The following is a 21,607-nucleotide window of genomic DNA, read 5'->3' as shown; positions in this document are numbered from 1 at the left end:
AGTTAGCCTGAATTTATGATCTGATCCTTCACTTCTTGGCTCCAGAAGTGACTCACCCTTGGCTCCTTCATACAAGCTGTGCTCATTCCTAAGTATGACTTCTGGAAAAGACAGACAGGAACTCAGCTGAGCACCAGCTCAAAACTTTCAGCTGCTGCTTTACTTAACTGTTTTCTAATAATTCATTCTTTAAAAAAGGAAAAAAAGTGTTAGCTTCCTGCCTGAGCTAGGAGAAGAACCAGCAATAAAGGCTGATAAAAGAATAATTTAGAGCTGTGAACTCAAATCAATAAATAAATTGGAGATTGTTCAGTCACCACCTCCCAGAGCTGAGGAGAATTAAAAACCAATTAAAAACTACACATCTGCCTCCAAATCAGTCAAATGGAAAGTGAAGGACTATTATAGGGCAATGATTGTCAAGAGAAAGTAGATCTTGCTGGACCACCTTTTATGGCTGATCATATAGCAATTAACTTACAAATAAAGTAACACAGTATCACTATATTATAAACCAGTGGTTCCACTTTTAGAAAGCAACAGACTCTTATTGATCAGCTCAGAACAGTTTGCATTTGATTCATGAAACTGTGCCTCAGGTTGCCAAGAACAGAGCTGCTCCTTAATTAATAGTAATGAGTTCCAGCTCAGAAGCCTCACACTTACCAGACCCCAAAGGGGCAGCAGCTGAAGCAGGAATCTCAGTGGGCAGCTTTTATGCAGCCAGAAGCAGAAGCACAGAGATTAGTAAGAGACAGTGTTTACAAAAGATGCATTAATGATCTTTGATGTTCTTTCATAACATCTCTAGCACTGCCAAAAATAACATCTTTTGGGGCTTTAGCAAAGCACCACAGCTCGTGAACCTGCCCAAAAGTGGCTGCATCCCTAATTTTCACAGTCACAACTCAATAATAAGATACCAGAGAGCAGTGAGCTAGCTCATTGTACCTGAGAAATAAAATGCAGTTGTTTGTCTGTGGCAGAACCTTCTGGAAAAAGAGGAAAAACTGTGGCTATTCATGACTCATTAACATGATGCAAAAGCATTTACACAAATACAGACAGCAAACCCACTGCTCACATTAGGCAGGAATCACTCCACTTTGGTTTAGGATACCCAGCATCAGCTATATGCATAGAGCAGATCACTTGCCTGCAGAATTAAATCCACTAGAGCACAAGTGGTGATGTCAGGTCAGAATTTTGTCCCCAGCTTCATCCTCAGGAGTACACCAGCTAAACTCCAGGTCTACCACCGTGTCTGACATCCAGCAGCGGCTTGGCTCAAAGTGCTGGTACCCAAAGAGGGAAAAGGAACATCTTGTAGTCAGGACACTCACATCAGCGAGCTCCTTGAGAGCCCATAAGGTGCTGTTCAGCTGGCAGTGGGACAAATGGAAATGTCACCTGAATGACTGATGCTGTGCAAAGTAACAGAGACTGAACCGGCTCCCATGGAGCACCTGAGGCACCAAGACAAAAAAAGGTAAAGCCTTTCCTTTTTTCAAACTGAGCCACTCTTTTCTTCAATTCCCCTATTAAGAGGGAAAAAGTAACAGCCATTTCAAAGTGCCAAGAAACCCTCTGTACCTTTCAAACCCCTCATGAATCACACCCACATACAGTATCACACATTGCTAATCCTTTCTTTCCATGAATCTGGTCCAACACCAGGTGCTCCAGCTGCAACTTTTTAGCTAAAAACCTCTGCATAGAGCACCATGCACCTCAAGACCACAGGGCTACAGCACTTCTTCCAGAAATTTCCCCAGCAGCTGGTTATTCACAGCCTTGTCTGCAGTGCAGTGCAGGGAGTTCTCCCATGCACTTGAGAATCCTGGCTCTGCCCTGGGGGTGTCCTGTGTCACACATGTGAAATGGCCAAAGAGGAATGAGTTGGAGCCTGTCACCCACCAGCATGATGCCTACCAATGGCAATTCCCCTTTCAGAAGTCTCCAGAGATGTGGATCAGAACAATGCTGCCATGACATGGCTGCAATGTGCCACTTCCCTCCTGGTCTAACACAGGGTTCACAGAAATCTCAGGGCTGCCTTCAGCAAAGCCACAGCCTCTGCAAAGCATCAACACCCAGACCACAAAATGTGGCAGAAAAGCACAAAATTAAGAGAGCTCCTGGGCTGAGGAAGTGAGGGATTCTTTAATCCCTGGCATTGGTACTGCTGGCCACATTGAGCATCGAGACTCATCAGGTCAGTCATGACAAGTGGTCACTGTGGTCACCAGAGAGCCAAGGCACCAGTGCACATCCAACCCACACTTTACAACTGCTGAACAGGCAGGTGACAAAGTCTGCAGGACATCCAACACTGGGCAAGTGGCCAGAGATTTCCATTCCTTCCAGCATGCCAGGAAGGCACCTTAGCATTGTGCAGCTAAAAATCCAAATGAAACAACAAAAGAACCCAAGGAACCCCGGAGACCATGTCAGAATAAATGGTCCATTCTGGGAAATAGTCTTGTTTGAGCCATGGCCATTAACTTCCAAAACAAAAGAAAAAGACAAGGCACAGCTCTGTACAGAGCTGCCAGCAGCTGGGCCAGCTGCTCTGGGAGTAAGGGCTGTGCATTTCCATCAGATCTCACTCAGGTGCCTTGCCATGGCAGCAGGCTCAGCTGCAGCCAGTCAGAGCACAGGCAGGTGCCAAAGGTGTGCTGAGAGGTCAGGCATGCCTTAATGGAGCAAATTAGAGGAAGAAAATAAAGGTGGAATCCTTATTGAAGCTGCAGCTTCAAAAAGGCTTATAAATAGTGTAATTAAAATAAATCCACACAGTGTCTGGTTTGTTTTTCCACAAAGCCACCCAAACCTCAAAGCTGAGAATTAATTATTCCCACACCTTTGATAGCACAGAGGCTGACAGTAGGGTTTTGGACAGCAAGGAAACATCTCTGAGGAGCAGACTCTGGACACTTCCTTGGTTCCACAAGTAAGAGGTTAATTCCCTGTCAGTCTGCTCTTTGCTGTTGAAAGGTTTGTGTCCTCTGTAGTTAGGCAATGAAAAGAGAAACTCAGTAATGCCCATGGCTCACTGGGGAAGAGAGGAACAATGAAGTAGCTACCAATAATCCAATCACAAGGTACAAAGACCAAATGCAATCTACAACTGACAGGAAAAGCAGTCAAGGTGACATGGAGATCAAAAGCTGGCCTGAGTAAATTAGCTGCAGATTGATTTAAAACACAGAGGAAGGGAAAAGATTCAGAATTACTGAAGTTACTGGGCTGATTACACTTACAAATAAAAGGAATCCACACATGTAAGCAGCTAGAACACTGTGCAGTTGCATGACAGGAGACAGTGTGGACACGTATGAAAATACCCCAGAGAAATAAAAAGAAAATGGTGTGTTTGGGCTCAGCTACTATGCATTGTCATTGAGCTGGGACAGGGATAGTTACTAACATAGTTGCACTGCTACTGGTCTAAAAGTTACTGCAGTCTCAAGTAAGTCTGCACTGGATCCTACTGCCCTGTCCTTCTTCCAGGAGATTTTACAGGATTTGATGTTACAGCTTTCTCCCACACCTCCACTAATGCATCCTCCTGCCCCTCAACAGCCACTGCCAAGCCTACACTGCCATAAGGCAGCAGCACCTTCCTGCTCTTCAGACTGGTGGGATATACCAACAATAACTCATACTATAGTTTCTGTGAAATGTAGGAGAAAAAGCCATCACTTCTTAAAAAAATCCCACCAAAAGCCAAAAACTCCCTCTGGTGGATTTAGTCTGCAAAAAATGAATTATTTTAGAGAATGCTACAAAGCACAACTGCCCTGAAAGGTGACACAGATCCAGCAGCAGCATGTTTGCTGAGTACCTTGTTGTATTTCTACAGAGCTAACATAAATAAAGCCCTGGTTGCTTCCTGCTAAAATTAACATGAATCATCATTTAAGTGGCTTGCTGTAGGTTAAAATAAAGATTTCATCTGAAAATAGTGACGAGGAAAATTTTTCTAAATAAAGATGGGAAATTAAAAATTTCTTTGTGAACATGGGGACAGGCTCATGTGGACCCAGTTTACCCGAAGGGTCAGAGAGACATTTTTAAACAGTTGCATTTCAGGGGTTGTTAAGACTTTTTTCATTGCTTACTGGAACAGAACAGCTAGAAAAATAAAAAAGGTTGAGTCCAAGGTTTCACAGAGTGACAGATCAAAGAAAATTACTCTCAGTGACATGATCCAGGTCTAATACATCACTAATTAAATTCCCTGAAAATTGCTTGCTTATACCTATCTCATTTCAGGTCAGTAATGTGTAATTGGTAAGTTCTTCTAACCTTAGTTCATACTTGCTCTACTTAAAGAAATCTTTTCTTTAAATTAAATCTGATCGCAACAGGCTTCATCTTTTATATGGATAAAATTTGAATAAAGTTTTGACCCCAAGCACAAGTGATCACTTCCAAGGTCTGAGGAGGAGGTTTTACCTACTGGACACAAAATTCAAGGAACAATATGAGCAAGTAATTATTTCTTTTTAAAGATGCAACAGAAGTATGCTCAAGAAATCAGGCTCATTTAAAACACAATGAAAACAGGATCTAATAGTGAGACTGATTTCTACTTATTTTATCTGTTTTATGTACAGGAAAGTTTATACACAATTAAACAGGAAAGTAAATACACAGAGGTTCTCCTTGAGTAATTTTCTAACAGTGACCATCAGCACAACAAATTGTGTTGTTGTAGTGAAATGATCATTTCTTCCCAGCAGGATTTGCTCTGCAGGGTTTGTGCACTGAAAGAGCAGTCAAAGATTTCTACAGGGGCTTGGAGTTGCCAACACATTTGAACATTTAGTCTTTATCTCCCATCTCTCTTGTGGACTTCCCACCTGAGCAGTCAGTGAGCTGAATGATAAATACAGCAGGCTGGAACAAGACAAGCCTGTCACAGAGACCAAGCAGGGAAAACAACCAATTTATTCTCATTCAAATTACACAGATTCTTCAGGGAGGTTTCCAATGTCTGCTTTACCCCTCCACCTCCTGACAGTGGACTGCTTCTCTGCACTGAGCACCAAACAGTAAATCAGTAGCGCTTACTTTGGGGCTGGCCCATCAGAGCACGGAGGAGAGGCTGAGGATCGTCACACGGCCAGAGCCCCAGCTGTGGCTGGGAAGGCGTGTGACACACGGGGACAGGAGCTGGCAGGGCCGGCTGCTTGCATTGCACTGCCCTCTGCTGTCCCAGCAGCCTGGCAGGAACCGACTGCTGCAAACACCGGCTGGCTTTGGGCCGCCCTAAAGGGAAAGGGAATGCACGAGAGGATTTCTCCACGGGGTTTTTCCACACAAAGCATTTCATCTTGTTCACTGTTATCCACCTGCCTGCTATGAATTTACAATTAAAGTAATAATCACAATTATTGTCTTCTGTTAGTCGAGCTCCAAGTGCTTTACCAAAAAAACCCCCGTATACTACCAGATTTTGGGGTTAACCCTTCAGACGCCACCTAAAACATGTTTGTTAAGGCCTGGGCAGTTGGTACTGAGCTTAGGGCACTTATCACACACAGAGACCCATGCTCCTACCTACAGTAACAGATGAAAAGCCCTTCTATAACATTCATAAGTGTGTTTCTAACACCCCTCCTCAAATTTGCTAGTTTATTCCTGCACTAGCACATTGCAGGATGGGACACAAGAAACCATACAGAAAAAATGCTGCAGTGTTCTTCTGTGTCAGTAACATAAGAAGTGTAATACAGCTCTGCGAAATAACTTCCATGACCCTTTTCTCCCTATAAAACAAATAAATTTCTATGAAATCAGACAATATTACTTGGCAGAATTATAACTCACCAAGATAATCCCTTGAGAAAATGAACAACCTCAAAGCAGCTCAAAAAAGTGTCATTAGAAGCATATTTTAAAGGAAATACATATTTTTCATGCCCAAATACAAACTCCAAACATAGAGTATTTTTTCAGTGCCCTGTATGTGCCAGAAATGCCACACACAGAGCTTTTAACAGCTGTTAATATAATGCTCATGCACAGATCTTAACTAATTCCTTTGAAGTCGGGAATTGAGTGCTGGGATGAAAAGCACAGGAGCACGATTGGCAGAGAGCTTGTGCATCATTAGGCTTCCTGCATGGGAATACCAGATCTGCAACAGCTTATAAGCATATGGTTTGAACATCAGACTTTGTAGAAACATAAGCTCAGATGCTGGCAGATCAGCACAGCCTGACACCCTTCTGCTGTGTCTTGCAGTAACTGCTTCCCTCCTCCTGTCTGATCCAGCAGCTCTCACAAGGGGCTGTCCCCTGTGACTGGGGGCTGCTGCCTCACCACTGGGGGACAGGAAAACACAGCAACAACCCACAGAAACTGCACAGCAGAGAACTATAAACCAGGGCTGTGCTCAGAGCTGCCAACAGCAGTCTCAGTGACATGGAATCATTTGGCCAAGGGTGAGTGGAATGAAAAAGGAAGGATCCCAGAAACTCACAGCTGTTTGCATAAACATGAGGAACACCTTAGGGATCCTCCTGGAAGATGGGGCCACAAGTTCCTACCACTCCCTGAGACTGCCAGTGCTGTTTGGGATACAGATTTCCATGAGGACTTCCTTACAGAGCTTCAGAGAACTTTGCTGTGCTGCACGTAACTCACACAGAGATCATTTCCTCTCATTTACACTTCATGAATTCCGGCAAATAACTGTCATGGAACTCCTAAAAGATGGAAATTCACTGGATCCAATAAAAGAGTCTCAACAAGGTCCACAAAATTTGTACGCAAGGAATTACTTTAAAAAAAAAATAAAAATTAAAGACTCCTGAGCAGGCAAATGCAGGAAGATTAATAAAGTGTTCAAGAAAATAAAGGGTGGATTCGTTTCCTCAGGGAATTTTTTTCATGCTGTCAGCATAGAATCTTGCAAGCAATGACTTTGCTAACACCAGTACAATTCTGATTTTATTTATGAGGACACTAAGGCAGAGAGATTAAAGGTAGCGTGGGATAATTAGTACAGTTTGTCAAACTGAGTAGCAATTAAAATGGAATTGTGGGAATAGCTGGATTTTTGTATTACTAAGCATTGAAACCTATCACACCAAATGATCCAAGTCTTTAAAGGCTCATAGGTTTTATATACATATGCTTCTGAAATAGCTAAATGAGTACATTTACCACCCCTAGATGACCACTGTGTACACAATGAGTGCTTTGATATCATGAGCAAATGAGGGAATGCACAGGCTGCTTTTCAAGGGTGCCTCTAACTACAGCACCCAAGATAATGATATTATCAGGTCTCTTCAAAATCAAATCTAAATAATTGTTTTGACTGGAGAGGTGCTGAGAACCCAATGTTGTCAGAACGTGAAGCTCCTCTGACATCTAAATGCGTCTCCCAAATTGCTGCTTTTCTATGTAATTTTCAGGAAAAAACCCAAACCAAAGTGAAGTAACTGTTGGAAAAACTGTGGTTTTAAACACCTCTCATCTTGGACTGTTTCAGGGGCTTGCACTGTAACAGCCTTTAAAGCCAACCTGTGTCATGAAACACTTCAAGCAACTGAAGAGATTCTCAGAGCCTGTGATGGAGGGAACAATTTTAAACAGCTCAGAAAGTTTTCAGATTGTGCTCTGCTTTGGAATAATCAAATTCAAAATCCTTCTTAAAACAGAGTTGCTGGTCAATTACTTCTGCCTTCAGCATCTTATGAAGAACTCACACTGTGCTCTCAGTGAGGACTGGAGCAAGCCTGCAGTGCACCTCACATATTGTATGAGACCCTAGGGCTCTATACTGCCTGGGGCTTCAGAGAAAACGATCAGAAATCCTAACAGAAACCCACCCTTTTAACTTTCAGATTAACTGATTAGCACTAAATATCTGAACAACTAATTTTTAGAACTGGACCGTTTATGTTCAGTGCCTTTTACTACAAGTAAATTATTGTTGAAACAGCAACTAAAATCCATAAGGGCAAGCAGCAACTGCACAAATCTGGTTGATGTTGCAAATAGTTTGATATTAACTTGTCTTGTGGTTCAGCTGTATTCAATGGTGCTCATAAAACCTCCAGATATTTCTGTCAAAGGGAAGGTACTAGGAGTGTTCAGTCTGGGTTGCAAAGGAAGGGAAAGGTCTGAAATGTCTCACCCTCTCTCACCTTCTCCCCACGTGTAACATTGTGCCCAACAGCAATAAAGCTGCTCTGCTCCAGAGTCAGGAAACCACTGTTCTCACTTTGGACAGCAGCAGATTGAGGAAGCCTTTGTCTCTGGAGGAGGAAGACAGGGAAGCTGTCAATCACAGCTTTCAGGGGCACTATTTCCATAGTCATTGCATCAGCTGCTTGACAACCTAATGATCACATTGATAAGGATTAGACATCACAGGAACACAGTCTGGGCTACAAGAAACAAAGAGCACACTTACCCAGGAGGACTACAGGAGGAGGATTCATTCACAGTACCTTCCTGCCTTCTTGGTTTGAACTTGGAAACCCTGTGCAGCTCTTTCTGCCCCCAAAACCCATACAAATTTTCAAAGGCCATCTTGAAGCTAACATTAGGTGAAAGATTACAAGTGCCCGCCTGCAGTATATTTTAAATGTTCTTACTTCAAACTACAGGATTTTCTTCCCTTTTTGATCATAATTTCAAACTTGAACTTCCATCCACTGAAATAGGTCAGGTTAATTAATGGAGCAGATTTCTTTTCATCTCAAGAACAGCAAACCATTCAAACCATGGGCAAAATACTAGGACTTGCATATTTGCCCACACTGTATTCATTTGGACTTCTGTGGGGAAATAACTCTCTCAAAGTATCCTATGATAAAGATTTTAACTCGTTAAATACTTAGGAAGAGTATTTAATAGTGTCTTAACTGCACTATAGGTGCCATAACATACCTTTAAGAATTAACCATGTCAGTCCATGTTCATCTGCAATCAACACATTAAAATGTTTAACTCTTCTAAGACTTTTTTCCCCTCCTTTTCTTTCTCCTTTCAATAATAGTCTCGCACTAAAAGCCTGCCATTTCTGTTGGAGAAAGACAATTCTAAGAAAAAAAACCCATTGTAAGTGTAAGCTTAATCTCCCTGTCCCCCCAGATTTTCTGCCTACAGTCCTGTCTGCATTTTGCACAATGACTTGAAAAAAAATATACATTAATAGCCAAGAGAAAGAGATACTTATTAGAATTATGACTTTTATTTTTATTCACTAGAGCAACATTGAGGAAAGAATTTTTACATACAGGTTTTTTAATCAACTTTACAAGCAAATTCCAATATACAGTATTTACTCTGGCCTGGGTTAAAAAACCAAAAACAACAAAGCAGATAGTAAGGGTACCTCTTGTTTTAGCTAGTATTGAACTGAAGATTTTGCTACACAGGAATTATGTTGGTTTTATGGTGGTGCTTTTACAATTAGTAGGCAGTGAGCAGCTTTACCACAACAGTGACTGAATTTCCTTAAAAGCACAGTTGTAAGATGACTACACTGAGCCCTACCACCAGGGTCACATTTAATCCACTCTGCTCAGAAAAAGCCTCTGTAAGGAGATAAGAAACAGCTACGGAAACCCAATTCAAGAACTGATTTCCATTTGTATGGCAAGAAAATGTCCATATTAAGAGGATTATGTGCTGTGCACAACCAGAAATACTTCCCCCCCCAACATGCAACCTACCCCAGTATGACACTTTAGAATGTGCATATGGCTGTGACATGCAAACAAAGGAAATCACGCAAATGGTATTCAGTTTTCAGGCATCGGTACAACAAATCAGCATGTAGATCAAGGCTGAGATGAACTGTACTGACCTATAATGCAGTCTAGTTGCTGTGCCTACTCTCACTGCCGGAAAATGGAAAGTTGAGGAACCCCTTGGTTTTTTTTCCAAACGGTACCAAAATTGTGTCATTTTGGATTTTTCAGGGCCTTGGTAATTTTTTTGAGAAAGTTGGAGAGATAATATTGCACTTCTTTTCTCACAACCACATTCTGGGACCATTATTCTTTAAGAGCTATGCTAGTCCTAGGGAAATTTTGCCACTGGCTTTGATTGGCAGTAGGAAGTGCTAGCTTCGGGGAAGGGGAGGGTAGTAATGATCTGGCTGTATCAACAGTGTTAGAATTCCACGGTTAAATTAGAGTCATTGCACAACAAAAACTCAGTACACTATATGAATGCTTTTAAACATGCTAGAGTGCATATCGATCCTGTGAAAGTGATGTGAAAATACCTTGGAAACAGCAACACTACCAGGGAAATTTGTTTCAAACAAAAGCCACACACAGCAGGAGGCATCTAGATTATTTTAGGCACAACTCCAAGCAATAAAGCTCATTTAAAGTGCAATTCTGTTCTTTTCTTTTGTGTTTATTCACTTGTTAAAATGCGTAATTGCCTCTGTACACACATACTGAACAGTAGTTTAATACTTTTGTGAATATTGCACAAAAGAATGAGAAATCAAAACAAAAAAAAATGGCAATATATCAGTTTTATAAACCTAAAAAAAAAGAACCCTGAAGATATCAAATACTTAAATGTACACATTTAGGATAATCTGCACCAGTACTGATGATTTATCTGCACCTTCCATAAGGTAGATATGATAGCTGAAAATACTCACTTAATGCCTTTTGACAAGCACTCTCAGTGCCCTCTCATCCATCACTGCCCAAACCCCATCTTTCACTGAGGTGAAGCTTCAAGCCTCACTTCACCACTTCTCTCCCAGCTGCCCATCTTGTGACAGGCTTTGCCATACTCTGGACTTACTATACGTGCAACAGAGCCTTCCCTGGTAAAGTCTGAAGAGCCCAAACATGCAGTTGTCCTAGAGGGATGCCAGGTTAGCAGCTGAACACAAACACAAGCCAGGCTAGAATCTGTCTCATCCATGATCAAATCCTGCTGGCTCCAGCTCAGTGTCTCACTAACCTGTCAGAACAAAACGGGGAAATGCTATAAAAAAAGGACTATAATCTACTTATGTTCCTTTAATACATATATACATGCTCATAAAAATATAAGATTTTCTTCCGAAAAGAAAAAATTAGGAACTGTCTTTTAAATGAAAACCTTGATCATCTCACTATTCTTTGCTTAATTTACTTTGATCACCTCTGTAATTTTTCAGTAAAGGTGCAGATATGAATATAGGTACAGATATCTATACTTGTAAATGTAAACATAAAAATTGAAACATCACTAAATCAGGCTGGCGATACCTCCAGAAAATGAAGCAGAGGATGATGAATTTCTGTCAATAACATTAGGTGAAAACTGTATTTTAACACAAACTCATATACAACTAACAATAAAATCAGCTTCTCTTCAAGGAAAGTAAACGTAAAAAACACACCTTCCATAGAAATCTATATGGACCAGAAAATGAACCAGGAATCTGATCATTCCCTCAGCAGTCTTTACACTCCTGAGAAATACAGTTAGCTGCCAGGAGCTAGTTTTGGGGAATATAAAAAGTGAGTTTGATTTTCTTATTGAAAGTAAATACGTACACTAAATACCACTAATTCAATGCTTTTCGTGGAAATAAATTATTAGCAGAGCATAATTGTTACTGCAATCTCAAGTTGTGGTTTCTGATCCTACACCAACTATAACAATTATTTGTCTTGCTATGTCTTGCTTACATTGTCATCACCTCAGTTCACAGAAGGTCCTGCAGGTCTCTTATTTCACTGATCTAAGCAGTTCAGAAAAAGAATCTCCCCCTACCCATTTTCCTCCCCAAGCTTTTCATTTTTAAACTTCATCTTTAGTTAAATAAAATTACAGTGTAAGAAATGCAAAATAATTCTTGAATATCAATGATGTATTGAAAACTCAGGTGAGATGACTTTTTTCCTTCATCCAACTGAGGTATCCACCAGGATACCCTCAGTTAAAAGGCTTATGTTATAGAAGCTGAATATTGAATTCATTTATGAAATGTCTACACCTACTCACTTTAATTCTCTCAAAGAAAATACTGTAATATGTCAATGTCCTACAGCCAGAGCCTAGAACAAACTAACACTGTGTTGCATTTCTTGACATTATGTGCTCTTCAGGAACAGATTTTGGGTCAAATTGTTGCAGCAGCCTTCTGCTGCTGATTTTAAAACCAACTCGAGAACAGGAAAAAAAAAACAAACAAAACCAGTAGCATCCAAGAGAGTCATGGGAAAGATGGGAAGAATTGGAGATGGGACATAACATCAAATTTCTGGAAAGCTTCACTGTATATGGGCACATGCAGCTTGCATCATTCGTGTCATGGTCCCAGAGTGCACCAAGACTACTTTCAGAAAAAATACTTCTAGAGAGTACAAAAATGTAGATTTTTTTTTAATGACTAATTTCCCCAAGAAGCTCCTTACCAGTAATGGACTTCTTCAGAAATTACAAAAAAAAAAAAAAAAAAAAAAAAAAAAAAAAAAAAAAAAAAAAAAGAAAAGAAAGAAAGAAAAAATACAAAAAACCCAAAGTACCACATCTTTGAAAAACTCTTAAGAGTACCAGCTCTGGATTAGGACATACTAGGATTGCTCAAAGCAAATAAGTGGGGTTAATTTTTTTCTTTTTTAAAAAATAGTTGCATTTTTAATATAAGTTTTATTCTGTAAAATATTTTCAAATTCTTACACATATGGCAAAGTTTGTGCAAAATTTCAAGTCAGGTACTTCAGAGCCTTTCAATATTAAGCAGAAATCAATAAATACAAGCAGAACAATAAAAGTTTAAAACATTAATTAAAATGCATGTTGTGCAACCTCAACATAGGTGTTCTGAACCCCTTTTTCCCAGAGGCTCCGTACTTACCAATTCCTAAGAGCCTGCATTGGAAAGTTTGGACAAACATCCTTAGCACTGCATTTCAAGAATCTACCCAGTAATGTGTCTATTCAACACAATAAAAACATACCACAATCATTTAACAAATGAGGATGTTTAAGCAAAAAGATTCATTTCACCCTGTGAAATCTGCCTAACGTCTGTGAACAGTGAAAACGAGATAAATAAAGAACAGAGCTACTTCAGATTACAGCAAAACAAAACAACACAACCCACCCAACCCATGAGATTAAATAACATTAAATATGTCAGTCTTGAGAGAATGATAAATACAAGGATTTTTGCATAGGCCTCTGGAATACAGAGTCAGAATTATGGCCAATAAAACATCTGCTAGTCAGTCTAATTTTCTACCACTCTGACCTAACGAGTACTCAGAACCAAGAAGTTCAACAGAACAGCAATTTCATTGTCTAATAACTCAGAGGTAAGAAATAATTTCTGCCATCCTGAAATAAATAGTGCAGCATTCTGGCATTTGTGGTCATCACAGACTTAAGTATTTGCTTAATTACAAAGATTGCAATACCATCTTTATTACAGACCAACGATAAAATAAAGCACTCTCAAGAGAAACTGCACAGCTTGTAACATCAGCCTCAGAACACGGCAGGATGGAGAATGCAAACCCTAAAGAAGATGCAATTTGGAACAGTGAGTCAGGATTTGCAGGCTGCAGGTACAGCAGGCTCCAAGGCAGTCACAACAGGGGAAGTGAGACATGGTGTGGCAGCGGGTGAGGTGTGGGACGGCCTCAGTGTGTCTTTGGTTTCGGGAGGCGGGAATGCCGAACGGAGGGCATGCTGTCCCCGGAATGCGCACCAGCAGAGTACGTCGGCACGCTCTCCTTTCTCTGGACTGGTGGCCTTGGGATGTTGGACTTTAGGGAGGTGTTCTGAGGCTCTGGAGGTACTGGTGTGGATTTCTGACTGCTCACTTGCTTGGATTTGACGAAGGATGTAGTTGGTGGGCGAAGTTTAGACACTTTCTGACTCTGTTTACCCTTTAGGTTATCCTGCCCAGATGTTGGCTGTGGCTGAGTCGAACTCCTCAGTGGTAGAAGCTCACGTTCCTTGGAAGCAGCGGAGTGATCTGCAGATCGTACAGGAACGGCCATGGTAGGAGGCACTAAAGCAGTTGGGGGTTTCACGATTCTCGAAGTCTTTGGCTGGGAAGCCTGGTTTGTGAATGAGGGTTGACCTTTCACAGGTAATCCAGTCTGCACCTCTGGAGCATCAGCTCGTGTAGAGGTCTGATAGTGGGAACAAGGTGGTAATGTACCTTTCTTATTACTAGCCACCTCTCCAGGGTCTTCAGTGGTTTTGTTTTTCAAATTGTCCAAATATGATGTATTTTCATCTTTTGTGTTTAACTGTACACTTGTTGAAGAGTTTTCGTTATTCAGGCTATTTGGGAGAGAGACATTTGCAGCATTTCGATTCTGATGATTTCTATTGTCATGCAGATCTAGTTTAGGATATTCACTGTGGGCCTCGATATGTGGAGTTTTTATTAGTTTTCCCTGGGCGAGGTCTGTGGAATTGGGAAGGCTGCTGGAAGGCTGTAGTATTTGAGGCTGTTAAAGAGAAAATAATACAAGTATATATTAGGCATAGAAGACACCAGACACACTCAGAATCCAACGTGAGCTGACTGGATGCTTGATAAGGGCTGTATATCTGGGTTTTTAAATCAAAACTTTGACTTCGGTAAAACAGGATGAGTCATGGAACGTACACAAATGGAACTCGTAACTGAAGTGGAAAAAAATATACCAGCACTGAAATAAACAACAACATAAAGACAAAAAGAAAACCGGCCAGCTTAAAAAGGAAAGATGAAGAAGGCATGGTTGATGGTTTCACCCAAATCTGCAGGACAGAGCGAGAATCAATGTCTGTGCAGATCAGTTCTAACCAAGTGCTTAACCCAACACAACAGCTGTGTCCAGCTTCAATTTCTGCTCACTGCATACTGACCTCAACTGCCCCAACCCTTTTAGTGCACAGGCAGGAAAAGAAGTTGGATGGACCACAGGGACTTACAGGCTCTTTCCTTGCCTTACTGTGGCCAGAAAGTCTGGTGGAAGTATGTGCTAATCAGGCTAGTGACTAAGCTTAGGTAACTGTTTTATCTTGAACTGATTTTAAATGGGCTGATAAAGAAGCAGAGTTCATGTAAAGCAGAGACCACACTCTACCACACCGATAGCCATGGGATAAAGAGAACTGTAGAAGAGTTTACATTTTATCAGAAGATACAATCTCATCAGACACGTATCAGACAAGAGAATTGCCAGTACCTCTCCTGGGTAATTTCTATTCTCTTTGCTCTGCCCTGTAAAGAGACTTAAAAGATTAATGGTGTACTAGCTTCACAATACATCCTAGACCTGCAACTCAGATACAGATCTTCAAAGCACTACTAAAAATTCTGCAATTTGTGGCAAACCCCAAAATCTATTAAAACCTAAGCCACAGTTTTAGCAGGTTTGGATTATTTTTCTCATTTTTTTTACAAAGAAGGGGAACTGAACTCCTGCCAACTAGCCATCACTCAACTACCTGGATTCTTACCAGCTGACAGGTTGCATGTACACAGGCTCATTCTGTTTACTAGTGAAATGGAATAAACAAAAAAGAAGCAATGTTTCTCTCCTGAATTATTCAAAAGTTCTAAAGAGAAAATCCATTATTTGTCTGGTCTTTTTAGCTCTTCTTTAAATCAGCAGGAAGAACACAATGATTGCTGTGCATGCCAGATTCCTGTTACACATTTAGGGCCATAGCCCATCTCAGGACTCTTTAGGCTTTTCATCTTTTCCCTGGCAGGATTACTACTGAAAACTGAATCCTCAAAATTCCTCATCAAGACAAAAAAATCAAGGTTAATGAGAGGAAAATAAAGGTTTCTCAGTCTATTTTTTATTTATGAGCAGTTTTTCCCTTTAGAATATAACAGTTATCTCTTAAGGAAGGGCAAAATCTGGACCAGTGACATCCACTATCACTGACAGACATGTAAGGCAAATATCCTGAGCAGTCCGAACATGGTTGTTTTGGAAAGAGGGAAAAGATTTTAAAAAAGGCAAGAAAGCCTCAAAAATGGTGTCAAATGAGTACAAAAACATTCCTTATGTCATCCAAAACTAACTTAACTTTGTAAATCCTTCTTAACCATACAATCCTACAGGAAGGACATGCTAAACACAAGGAGTAATTGCATACACTGAGAGAATTACACCTTAAATAAAATTAGTCCTCCAGATATTTTTCCATTTTCCAGTGTTTATTACAGAAGTTATTACCCTTCCAGTCTAGGAGCTGACAGCCAGATGTTAGCCAAAATGATTTACAGATTTGAGATCTCACCTGCAAAACCAAAACTGCTAATGAATGCAGAAACCAAACCAATATGCACCCAATTCCTATGCAAATACTACAACAAATAAAACCTATTTTCTAATTCTACTTGAAGTACAAAAGATTTAAACATTTATAGCCAACAGTATTGTGTCAAATGTGGAAAAATTATTTGTCAGAAAATTTTTTTCCCTTAGGAGCTAGAAAAGGTTTTTAAATGCTACTCTTCAAAACCACAGGTAAATATCAAATCTAATCAATAAAAATTTTGACTTGATATCAAATAATTCTAGCAATACTAATCAGCAAAACTCAAAAATTGGTAATGTACAGAAGAACCTAAATTTGTATGGAAAGTTGAGTTAAACACAAACACGTTTGAAGTACAACAAAGCCATCAAGGTTTCAATAACACTAGTTTGAATTCTTCTGACAAAGGCTAGGTAGTATTTGAGCTCTTCCCTTCAGGCCATTTTGCATTTTACATATAAAAACAGCCAAATACATGTTTTCTTCATTATTCTTCATGACCTTAAAAGGTCTAGGCAGCTTATTACCCAGAAAGTTGGTGAAACTAAGGTAAAAAATGGCTACATGCTTAGAATTATGAGGACACTGAAGCTCTGGTATCATCTTTGCCCTCTTGTTTTAAATACTGTACTGCTTTGTAATTGTGTATTTCTACTCAAGATCTGCTCAATTATCACAATGGCAGATTTTGATATCATCAAAGATCTACATGCATTAACATTCAAAATGACACTAAAAGCAGCAAAATGCCACTTGCAAAATATGCACGTAACATTTCACAAGGTATCCAACACTGACATTATTGTCACCCATAGCTCACATCTTTGTACTAAATACAAGTTCTCCTTTTACAAAGAAATTCTTTGAAGTTCTGACCATGTTATCGGTAAAAACAATAAGCCAGCTGAAGAACTGAAGTACTCGGTGAATTCCATCACACGAAGGAGGAGAAATAGATAAAGAAGCATTCGGCCTTCCACGGTATTTTATTTCACACAAGTGCTAAAATAGAATTTCATCTGCATTGTTTTGAGTGCACTTCTGGTAATATTTCTGGGGTGGGACACACCATGATTTGGAATTGACTGCTACGCTACCCGGACTTCTACTTATGTCCCGTGAAGAAAACGTGCAGATAGACAAACACCTGCACTCCTTTGGGACGTTCCTAAAATGCAAAGTTGGACTCAAACATTTCAAGTACAATGGAACTGAAGACACTCAGTCCTCCTCAAACTGAAAGTACACTTGACAAAGTGCTTTGTGCACATGCTCTTTTCTGCACTAAGAAAGTGATTTTTCTGTACCAGCTAGAGTTTCAAAGCCTTCCAAATACTGATGTACTAATCAAAAATTACTCAAGAAATAAAGATTTTCACTCCCTACTTCATTACCCTAAGAGATTTTTTTATTATTTCTCTCAAGTAAATTGGGCTGTTATGTCATCCAGAGAAAGATGACATCCACGGCAAGGATTACCAGTATTGTACAGTTATCAAACTACTGAGGTTGTATTAGCTTTGTGCTGGAAAACTGAAACATCATGTTGTACTGTTAAAGAAGTTAAATGGACTATTAAAGAAGTTAAAAATGTGGTTATGACCATGATATTCATTCATTAGCTGAAAATTCCCTTCAGTTTTGCTTTGGTTTTCTTGATCCCCATCTCGATTCCCTTTACAACTCTGTAGAAAGAAATAATTTTCTCCCTGCAGTGTCTTGAGGAAGGAGGGAAGCAATGCAATGGAAAATCTGAGGACTGCATGCACATCTCCCACAGACATGCATCATGCACAGGGCAAAGAAAAAACCCAACAGTGAAAATGCGTGAGGGGGAGATGGGAATAAATCTGAAGTTGTACTGTACCACGCTTTATCACAGAAGTAATGGACTAACTTCTCAACTCCTTGCCAATGGCATAATGGAAAGCAGAGACAAGAAAAAGACAAGGACAATGGTGTCAGAGGACTAAGACAAAACAATGAGCAATTGCCATGACAAACTGCAACTTTTCACCATTTCAATTGCAATTACCGTGTCCCCCATTGGTTTTTAATCCTCCTTCAAGAAACAAAGGAAGCAACAGTATTTAAGTAATTCAGTACAAAAACATTTACAGCAAGACCTGCATGGAATACCTTTGCTCTTACAACTTCAAGGTTTTCAGCAGTTAATCTCTTATACTCCAAATACTGCAACTAGAATTTGTGTGTCTTATTAAAACTGTATAAAAGATAAATCTCTGCATCCATGCATATGCATGTTGAATATCTAACCCTGAACAGCAAGGTCATTAACGGCACAGCATTCCATCCTTGGATCATACTGCCCTCATTTTTCATAACTCAATCTTCCTATCAACTCACAAGTTGGAGGAGACTACCACAGCTTCTTTTTGGAAAGGGTTAGAAGGGAAGGATCACAAACTCTGCTATATAATTCTTTCATTTCCTCATTAGTTCTGGCATCCCTCCTCTCACAGGATAAGCTGTCATTTCAAACCATGGCCTGTGCAGACACAGCCCTGCTGAAAGGCTGGACCAGACAGCCCTCATTTTCCACCTCTGGAAAACATCATCATTTCACACCTTAAGTCTGTAGCATGGTAATACCTTCTTTAATACCTAATTTTTCAACTTTTTTTTTTCTTTTTTCCCTTTGATCTAGCTGTATTATATCCATATTTCAGCATTAAAATATAGGATTCTGCAGTATGGAGAATGACTTCAAATAAAAACACAACACAACTGTATTTTTTTAAGCATCATTCACCACAGTCATGAGGCTAGTAAAATAACTGGTAATGTGGCAAAGCATTATTATTTTTTCTGCATAGTCTGTACAGAAATCCCAACTTGGAAAATTTTATTTTTAAAAAGAAAAATTACTTCAAGTAATATATAACTACATCAAAGCAGGTATTTCATCCACAAATATGGATATACATGCAGCAAGCAGATAAGTATGACCATATACAAAATCAAGGGGTTTTTTTGCAAACATTAATTGATTTTGGTACAAGAGTCCTTTCTCTTGTAGTTGTCTCTGCAAGTACTTAAGTTGGGAGAAAAGGAGTTTTTCCTAAATAACTCTTCTTCATATAGCCGAACACTCTTGGAGCAAAAATAATTACATAAAAAAGGCAGTAATATAATGATTCCATGATGATTTTAATAATTTGTCACAAAAATTCCCAGCTAATGCTCTGGAGCAACTTGTTTCTGCTACCACAAAACTCTGTACACCCTACAAAGCTGTGGCGGTCCATAGAGCGTTGGAAACATTTCAGCAATGTGACTTTGTTTAAAAGCTCAGCCTGGATCTGATTTAGTCACTGGACATAGAGCAGCTTTCTTCCTGGTGATAACAAGCTGTGTGTCATCTGCTAGCATTGCTTAGATTATCTCTGTAATACTTACACACAAAAAGTCTAAATACTTCTTTGAGGACGTGCACAGTTAAGTGGAAATGCAACAACTGCAATTCTTGAATAACAAAGTGGTTTTGATCAGCATTTCTGTGTGGAGAAGCACTTGGGGTAAGGGGCCTAGAGAAGGTGCTGTAATATTCTTGTATTACAACACAAACTCATGATTGCTTCCTTAGCAATGTGTACTCTAAACCTTTATTTCTAGAGCCACATAACTGGTTCATTTCCAGAACACAAACTGACAGGGTTTAACTGCATTGAACAAAGTTTGAGATGTCATCAAAATATATCCCACGATCAAAAGAAAAATAAATGACTTTTACACAGGAGTTTAGTTCAAGACATGTGGGAATTACAGGAACAAAATTATTTGGTTTTTATTCCTGAAATGACAAAATTAATTAATTTATCAAAGTGTTTATGAAATGCAAACTGCTGAATTGTTGCCAAGGCTGGTGAAAAAACCTGAAATTAATAAATGTGGAAGTATTAAAAATTAATTGTCATTAAAAGTGGAAAACATACATCCAATGCTGAAGTGTGTTGCAGTGCAGTGATATGTTAAGGCAAGCTCAGCAGCAAGTGAGCTCACATTGTGACTGGTGCTTAGAGAGAGCCATAAACCTACACTAGTGTAATATTACCTAGCAGGGATATATTTCCTGTCCTGTACAGCAGGAGGGAAATTATTTTTAGTTGTTTACACACTGTAATATGAACAGTTTACAGATTTACAGCTTCATAATCTACAGTGCCTGTAAGTGATCTATGTATACATCAGCTATCAACAGCACAGTGAAGAAACCTACAGAATTCAAATGCAGAGATGGTATTTAGTTTCAGGATCCAGAAGTGCTTGACTTCCAAGTCTATACTGAAAACAACCAGACAAAACCTGAGACTACACTTCATGTTTCCATCATCATCTCTGTATTAGTGCAAAAGAACACGGATATTGGTGTTTCATTGGTGTCCTACACTCAGTGGTGATGCTCAGCTCAGCATTTGTCTTAAAACCCCATATTTGGTATTTCATACCAGAACACTGAACACTGAAACTGAACCAAGTGGGATAGAAGGAAAGAATTAGTGATTTTTCCAGTAATGTTTTACTTTACAGAACTGTTTACACAGTGATAAATCATTGACTTTTCAAGAATTTCATTAAAAATGTCTAAGGAACTTCCTAATTTATCTTTATTCCTAGTGTTGCTCTATGGAGTAAACCTAAGGCTTTAAGAAAAAAGCTAAGAACACTCCACCAGTGGAAACTTACTTTCCTAAACAATACATTAGTTATTTGGTTAACTAGTCAAGGGCCCATCTTCATTTACATTGCTTCCTTTACTAGCAATTCATTGGATGCAATATATAAGATGCATACTAAAAAATCCAACCTGCTTTAATAATTAAAGGTTACTAGGGAATCCCAAATAAGAGACCACACTTGTTAGTGAGGGATGAGGTGGAGGCTCAGAAAACCAGCAAGATTAGCAAGCAAAAGTTTTCTTCTTCAGCTAAGCAGCCACTGTGAATGATGTGACACCAGAGGCTCATGGGGCAGCTGGGACACCATCCTCCCATTCTGACTCTCCAGTCAGTCTCCAAGTCCCAAAACCATAACATTTATATGATCCTCTGGTCTAAAACTGATCTCCTTGAAGTCAGTCTCTGTTGACAGGACAGTGAATCACCCAGGCTGTGCTACTGCTGGCCCCTCCACTCAGCAACAGAAGGCACAATCATCAGATTTTGGGGTTGTATGTTCATTACACACACAGAGTCTCACATCAAACACCACAGAAAAATGAAGCACATCCCTTATTGCACAGAGAAAAGCCCATGAAACAGGCTGTGCATTCCTGATGAGTTGTTTACATGAACATTGTCACAGAAGC

The 21,607-nt window shown here is 39.7% G+C and overlaps 1 protein-coding gene across 5 annotated transcripts in view; it reads right to left on the bottom strand.

The window, feature by feature from the left end:
- Positions 1-9,198: 9,198 nt before the first annotated feature.
- CCSER2 (coiled-coil serine rich protein 2) overlaps positions 9,199-21,607 on the bottom strand; it is a 61,903-nt gene continuing 49,494 nt past the window's right edge. For 3 of the 5 annotated variants that reach the window (XM_030241007.2, XM_030241006.2, XM_030241008.2), the window contains one exon: positions 9,199-14,462. In XM_030241007.2, coding sequence (XP_030096867.2) covers positions 13,641-14,462 — 822 coding nt within the window. In that variant the 3' untranslated portion in view covers positions 9,199-13,640. The remainder of the gene's footprint in view (positions 14,463-21,607) is intronic. The other 2 variants (XM_030241009.2, XM_030241010.2) reach the window with 1 other exon arrangement.

The sequence above is a fragment of the Serinus canaria genome, chromosome 6, assembly GCF_022539315.1.
Source record: "Serinus canaria isolate serCan28SL12 chromosome 6, serCan2020, whole genome shotgun sequence".
Lineage (NCBI taxonomy): Eukaryota > Metazoa > Chordata > Aves > Passeriformes > Fringillidae > Serinus > Serinus canaria.
This window is presented reverse-complemented; position numbering and strand designations above follow the sequence as displayed.